This window comes from Mirounga leonina, unplaced genomic scaffold, assembly GCF_011800145.1.
Source record: "Mirounga leonina isolate KUSES-001 unplaced genomic scaffold, KU_Mleo_1.0 Mir_82, whole genome shotgun sequence".
Taxonomy (NCBI): domain Eukaryota; kingdom Metazoa; phylum Chordata; class Mammalia; order Carnivora; family Phocidae; genus Mirounga; species Mirounga leonina.
The window spans coordinates 37,817,303-37,824,751 of NW_023270825.1; the positions used below are offsets into that span (position 1 = coordinate 37,817,303).

At 42.1% G+C, this 7,449-nt stretch overlaps 1 protein-coding gene across 2 annotated transcripts in view; it reads right to left on the reverse strand.

Moving 5' to 3' along the window:
- HIF1A (hypoxia inducible factor 1 subunit alpha) overlaps positions 1-4,081 on the reverse strand; it is a 39,245-nt gene extending 35,164 nt beyond the window's left edge. Inside the window, exon 1 of one of the 2 annotated variants that reach the window (XM_034992741.1) lies at positions 3,756-4,081. In XM_034992741.1, the coding sequence (XP_034848632.1) occupies positions 3,756-3,790 (35 nt within the window). In that variant the 5' untranslated portion in view covers positions 3,791-4,081. The remainder of the gene's footprint in view (positions 1-3,755) is intronic. The other variant, XM_034992742.1, reaches the window with a different exon arrangement.
- Positions 4,082-7,449: the final 3,368 nt, after the last annotated feature.

Genomic DNA, 7,449 nt, shown 5'->3' on the forward strand with positions numbered 1-7,449 from the left:
TTCTTCAGAAAACATCAGTAGAGACTAATCTCTCTCAGCCTCTTATACACTATTCTTAACATACAATAATAGAATATAACCACTATGTCTTAACTTTGAACCCACACAAAGATAATGGAAATCACCAGGTAGAAAGATTGGACATTCCCCAAACTGCACAAAATGCTTTGTAGTGGACCACAGGAATGAACTACCACAGAAAAGTAAAAGAATGCATGGAACATAGATTTCATACAAATCAAGCCTCAAAAATCAGACTAACATACAGTGTGAAGCCTTGCCTTGAGGCAGAAGCCAATAGTCTTAACTGGAAAAATTCAAAAGCAAGGTTTTTCTATCATGTAGGTTCACATACTTTACTGGGAGTATTTTATTAACTCGTCATGTTTAGCAAAGGTAAGTATTTATAAAATTGTCTACTCTAAATTGTGGTGTCAAGACAAAAAATGTTTTAAGTTACCACCACTCCTAAGACTGCAGTGCATTGCACATACCTTGCTGAAATGAACTTTAAGAGTAGTGTACGTCTTTATGACTCTAGTCTCTGAAATCCAGAGTAAATTCAAGTTTCAAGCGGCCTATTTGGGGAGGAAAGGGGCATAAGAAATTGTGAAGAAGGGGGCCTAGAGTAGACAGAGAACAGATGCTCAAGAAGAATTGATGCTAGATGCCAACATAACCCAGGGATGTACTGTTTTAGCTGGAAAAGAACCGCCCCCCCTTAAATCTGAATCCAATGTTAGTCTTTTCATTTTTAGGAGATTTAGAAAAGATGCATGAAGGTGGGGAGAAGAACTAACACAAGAAATATTTGGTAACACCTGCAAAAAAAGGGTTTTTAAGTGCTATGGAAGTTCAAACTAGAACTTGAATAGGTAACGACTATTTTCAATTACAGTGTTACCAAGATTCCTAAACCAGACAGACAGTGAACATTACCTCATTTAATCCTCACAATAACCTCTGAGGTGGTTGCTATTATTATCATCATTTCAAAAGGAAGAAATAGGCTCAGAAGCATTCAGTAACTTGCCCAAGCTCACAAAGCTAACAAGTGAAAAAACTGGACTGTTAGTTTTAACTAAGAGGTGTCTGGGTCCAGATCCTATGCTACCAGGCATGTTCTTCTTCAAAAAAGAAGAAAATCAAAGTAAAATTATAACAAGAAAAAAGCTTACTAATAAATGAGAGAGCTTCTTGACTTTTAATGACCAAAAGTTAAAAGAAGTTAAGAAATGTCCATTCTTAGAAATTTTACTTTAATGATCCAATAACTGGTTTTGGATACTGAAGGAGTCTGGCCTGAAACCTGAAAGAGAACCATGAACCTCTTAACCTTCCCTTGAAATCTAAAAATCGATATTAATGTGCTACTAAGTCCAGCCCCTACCTACTGCTAAGGAATCAACATGAAATTCCCTGTTAAACCCATTATAACCATACCCATCCTCTGTTCTGGTTTCTTCCAATGCTTCAGTTTTTTATTTCCCTAGACCTCCTTTAAAGAAGACAAATTTGTCCCCCCAGCCTGGGCCCTAGAGCACATTTAAAATGGAAAAACTGTAAGGAGAAAATACCTTGCCCTGTAATCTCTCAATTACCTCTTCAAAAAGTTTTAAAATTATTAGTTAGAAAATGATTTAAAAAATCTTTAAAAAATAGCATCTAAAAGTTGTTGCGTAGCCACTTATTAACTTATTTGTAACTTTTCAGTTACAAGAATCTCTATATTAAGAAATATGACTCAATCTGATCCAAGTTTGCTGAATTTTCAAATGAGAATATTTTGAAAATAACAGATGGGACTGAGCAACATCTAAGAACTAGTGTAGAATTGGGAGTGATGCACAGTAACTAATTAATTCATTTATATTAAAGCTGCTTGTGATATCCCAACTGATGAACTGCAAAGGAAAAATGAGTATAATATTGCATATAAAAAGGGATTGGTGCATAACTTGATGCACAATATTAAGTATGATTCAACATATAATAAGGACTGAAAATTGGCACTACACGGAGGTAATCTGCTTTACGTTTATAATCTAGCAGCCTCATCATTTCATCAAAAGCACTGTAATCACTTCTGCAAAATTAATTGCAATTAATTCCTGTCAACTCTTGGAATTAAAAGTCTAGACCTGTTTGAATTTTATAAGAGCTTTCTCTGGTGTACACAAACTGAGAATTTATCATTCCACTAAATAAGGATCAAAATGGTATCTACAAAACAGCAACAACACAAGTTTATCTTCTGCTGATACTGATTAGGGAAGTTAATCTCTTCCAGAAGAGTGGAAGGACTTTAAGGAGTAAAGCCAGTCTACTAACCACAACTATTATAAATCTCCAATTCCTTAAAATGATTTCCACAAAGGTTAAAATACCAGAAGTGCACCAAATTGTGCGTGTGTGTGTGTGTGTGTGTGGAATCACTCTTAATCCCACTGGTTCCACTTACAATTCTTAATCCCATAATGTACTACCTAGACTCAAACTTTAAAGTGTTTTAAAAACTTGCATTAAGTTCTAACAGAATGATTATTTACGTCGGATATATCTAGAAGGTTTTCCTTTAATATACTTCACTTTCATGAAAATAAGTGTTCTAAAAACGTTGATGCTACATTTCATTTGCTGCGATCATTTTTTTTTCAATTTCATTAATATTGTTCGCCTAAATTCAGCCAACCGCTACATTTTCAGTAAGATACTTTTTTTTTTTTAAAGATTTTATTTATTTATTTGAGAGAGAGAGAATGAGAGAGAGAGAGCATGAGAGGGGGGGAGGGTCGGGAGGGTCAGAGGGAGAAGCAGACTCCCTGCCGAGCAGGGAGCCCGACGCGGGACTCGATCCCGGGACTCCAGGATCATGACCTGAGCCGAAGGCAGTCGCTTAACCAACCGAGCCACCCAGGCGCCCTCAGTAAGATACTTTTAAGAATGAATGAGGCACATACTAATTTATAACGTCTGGGCTCTCTTAACAGCTGATACAAACACAAGTATCCAATTCTGATGCTCTCTTTAAAATGTTACGATTTCTCCAAATTCCCGTTACTCTCTCAGTCTAGACAAGTTTTTCAAGGCAATTAAAACAAAACAAAACAAAACCTGCACGTGCAAACTAAAGTTAGCATCTTCAGGCCACCGCGACAAATCCCTAATGCACAAAGGCAAAGACCCCCGCCGCGGCGAGACAACCGAACAGCCAGATCGCATCCGACCACGCGAGCCCCTCGGTCGGAAACCCAGGGCCCCGAGCCCACTGGGAAGCCAGGACCAGTGTGCAGGGTCCGCCCCGGGGCCGAGTTTTCAATGGAACCGGAGAGAATGGGGGCGGGAAGGAGCGGAAGCTCGGGTGCATACGGCGGCGACTGAGCTGCGGCTCGTTTCTCCTGCCGGGGTTTTCGGGCTAGGGGAAGTCCACCCGGATGGGGGTAGAGAGCGAGCCGGGTTTTCAAGGCGGGCAGGAGGGTGGTGCGAGGCCCAGGCGGCAGGGAGGGAGGGCTAACAGGGCTCAGCCCCCGGCCCCGAAAGCACTTTCGATGCGTCTCCCACCCCCCACGACAAGATGGCGACGTGGGCAGCGGGGGAGCACGGCCGGCGAGGCTGGGGGAGAGGGGAGGGGAGAAGAGGCAGAAACAAAAAGGCGCCCCCCCACCCCGGGACGCTGGGGCTGGCCCGCCAGCCCGTGGTGGCGGGCGGGCGGGGGCACCGGCGGGGAACGCGGCCGGCGGAGGAAATGGGCTTACTTTTTCTTGTCGTTCGCGCCGCCGGCGCCCTCCATGGCGAATCGGTTTCCGCGAAGCCTTTACGGCCGGCCGCCCCCAGGCTCGTTCCGGCCTAAGCGTTGGCTCCCTCCACACGCGAGGAGAGACGGGGAGGCACGTCCAGAGGTGGGAGGTGCAAGGCGGGAAACCCCTCGTAAAACACAAGCAGGAGGAGCAGGCGGCAATCGCAAGGGTCCAGATCCAGCTCCGAAGAGCCTCCCCTCGGGCTGCTTGTCAAGGCCCGGCCCGACGCACTGGCCGAAGCAGCGACGAGGCCGATCCTCGCGTCCCCTCAGACCAGGCGGCTCTGTGCACTGAGGAGCTGAGGCAGCGGCAGGGGGCGGGCAAGGGCGGAGGCGCGCTCGGCGGCGCGCAGGGGATGGAGGGAGGAGAGTGTCGGGGGCGCGCCCGCCCGCGGAGCCCAGCTCGCGCTCACGCAAGCCCGCCTCACCTGAGGGGAGGCGGGTTCCCTGACAGCCAATGGCGAGCGACGCAGGCGGCCAGTCCCACCCCAGCCCACGTCTGTCTCAGCCAATCAGGAGGCGGTCAGCTGAGGCACAGCTGGGACGCGCTACCGCGCTCACGTGCTCGTCTGTGTGCAGCTGCGGAGGAAAGAGAAAGGAGCTGGGGTGCGGCCAACCTGGGTCTGGGGACGCTCTGCCTTCTCCTAGGGAAAGCAGCGGCTGGCTTTGGGAGGCGCTGCTGAGAAGGGATTTCGGTTTTTGGGTCTCAAGCCTGCATCACATTTCCTCCTCCCGGTGCAGCGAGTCTCCTGCTCTCTTTCTCTTCTATGGCTGTGTTGTGCAGGGTTGCCGCCAGCTCCGCTGAGCTCCAGTTTAACAAAGCGGACTTTTCGCGTCGCGGCAGAAAACCTTTTCGACCCTTTGCTTAGATGTGTTACAGTGGGGTTTTTCTTGCCGGGTTATCCCAACCGCGGGCCATGTCACCAACCGCACTCTTTAGCATGGAACACAAGGGTACTCTCCTTGTTCACTAAGTTTTTCTGTGATGAAGTTTGATTACTGAATAAATGCAAATAAAAATATAAAGCGAACAAACCCCTAATGCTGTAAACTTCTCAAGGGAAGTAGTTAAGGTAGCAGGGAAGTCTTAAAATCTGAAATTATCTTAGCATTTACAAATAGGTGTAAGTGGCTTTAATAAAAGCATAAACCAGAAATTCAGGGAAAGAGGAGGAAAATGGCTTTAAGTGGACTTTCATTTTACTTTCTCGTTGTTTGTAAGAGAGCCAAAAATAATCTTAGACTGGGAAAAAAAGGAAGAAGACCCTTAGTTTGATACTGATCACCTTTAATTCACTGTGTAGACTGAAAAGAGGAAGGATTCTCCAAACCCACCACCCAGGCTTGGGCCAGGAGGGGATTGCTGAACCGGAGTAACTCGATATGGTGGCGGCCAGTATCGTCTGTTTGCTAACCTGACTTTGCAATGTGCTGTATAAAACATCATTTTTTGACTTTGAAAGTATTATTTCAAGGCTGTCAGTCTTTTAAACGAAAAAAGAATGTATTTTGAGTTCAACAAAGAATCATTGACCTTATATTTCCACTGGACACTGGATTATTTTACTGCTCACATTTGCCTTATTAGTTATATTGTTACAATCCAGCTTTGAGTTGTATATTATTGTGGATATCTATAGTGGATTCAGTTATATTGATGCGTAAAAACAAGGTTTACATAACATAGCACTAAACTTAACAACTGATTCACAAAGCACCTCATTTTAACTGGTCAGTAGTCCCATGAAAATATAAAGATTGATCTTAACGTTAGTTGTGTTTTTGGTTTTTTTTAGATTTACGTTGCTGAATGATATGTTTTCTTTAAAAATACCATTGGAAATGCCTGAAAAGAGGAAAGGACCAAAAATATTTACTCATGTTTTGTTTTTTAATTGTGAAAACGATGACTCCGTAAAATACAAACCTTTTAAGTTAACATTCTGAAAACTCAATGTTAAACATAGTTTTGCCAGTCAGGAGTGAGTTTGAATACAGACTCTGACACTAACAAGTTATTTAATCTTAGTGCCTCAGTTTATTCATTTATGTCTATGTCACAGAACTATGGCATAATTCAGCGAGATAATACATTGTAAAGCACTTAGAACAATTCCTGGCACATAGTAAGCAGTCAATAAATGTTAGCATTAGTATTGTTGGTGGGTTTTTTTTCCATTCTTCTTCTTACTCTTACCCCCAAATTTGTGCCTCTGCTAGTAATAATTACTTGGGCTTCTGCCACAGTTCAGCTAGTTTTAACTATCCAAGAATGCCTATTATGTTAATATAAGTCCATATATATTCTCTATTTTCAACTTTGGAACTGCCCACGGGGTTCCCATTCTTGTATGTAAACATAATGGCAGAGACCTTCAATCAGTTCCTTTCTCGTTATACTTGTAAGAAATTCTCTTTAGCCAGTAATTATAGCCAAAGTGTATAATGTTTGTTACATCAAAAAAAAGAGCATTTTTAAAAAAAGATTTTATTTATTTGCCAGAGAGAGAGAGAACAAGAGAGAGAGCACAAGCAGGGGGAGCGGCAGGCAGAGGGAGAAGCAGGCTCCCTGCTCAGTGGGGAGTCCAATGCGGGGCTCCATCCCAGGACCCTGGGATCATGACGTGAGCCAAAGGCAGACACAACAGAATGAGCCACCCAGGCACCCAAGAGCATTTTGTAATAGCAAATCTAAATCACTGAAAAAAATTTTGAGCATTTCAAAAGTTTAAAGCAGAAGGATAATTCAATCAGCAGAAGATATTTTTGAACATTCATTAAATTTGCCCCCAAAATGTGTAGAATATGCTATTTTATGTATGTGTGAAAAAATATGTATGTATATATGTTTATACACACACATACATATATGAGCATGGAAAGCAGTAATATTCAACCAATTTGTTTTCACATAATTACAAATGAGCCAAATAGTATTCCATAATCCAATCAATCCTGTTAAGTAACAGAATTTGAAAAAGCCAAGTTTTCTGCGGGATAAAATTTTAAATCATTCTCTTTACAACCACCTATCAATAAATGTATTTAGGTTATTACAATTTAAATAATCCTTAATGAACAGTCTTATTCATTCACCTTGTAATTTTTGTAAGTGTCCAAATTTGAATCCAAAATACCTTGGAGAACTTTCTGCGTAGACTGATGATGACTTACAAACGACTTGACTCTTAACCCATATTGGTAGGAAGCAGGAAGTTGGGCAGTGACTGAGGAGGAGGCAAGGTAAAACTTGAAATTTGGATTACCACTAAATAATATGGAGCATTGATGCTTTTAAAGAGTGAAACACATCAGATTCAGATAGTTTAGAATGTATCAAATTATATGGGAAGAACTTGTGATCAATTCATGATTCTTGTCTTATTATTACCCTTAGTTCCTCCCCCACCTTCGACCTATTGTATTATAAGAACAGTAACATACGGAAAAAAGCAGATCATTGGAAAGAAAGTGCTTAGCAGACAACTGACATTAAAAATCCTTTGTTTTTTCTTTCAAGAATCAAAACAAAATAAATATATATATTTGTCTGAGTTTGCAGAGAATAAGAATAGCCTGAAAATTTGCCACTAGCGCTTTTTGATTATGATAGAGATTTTAAGCACAATTTTACAGAGAAATGCTGAAGGATT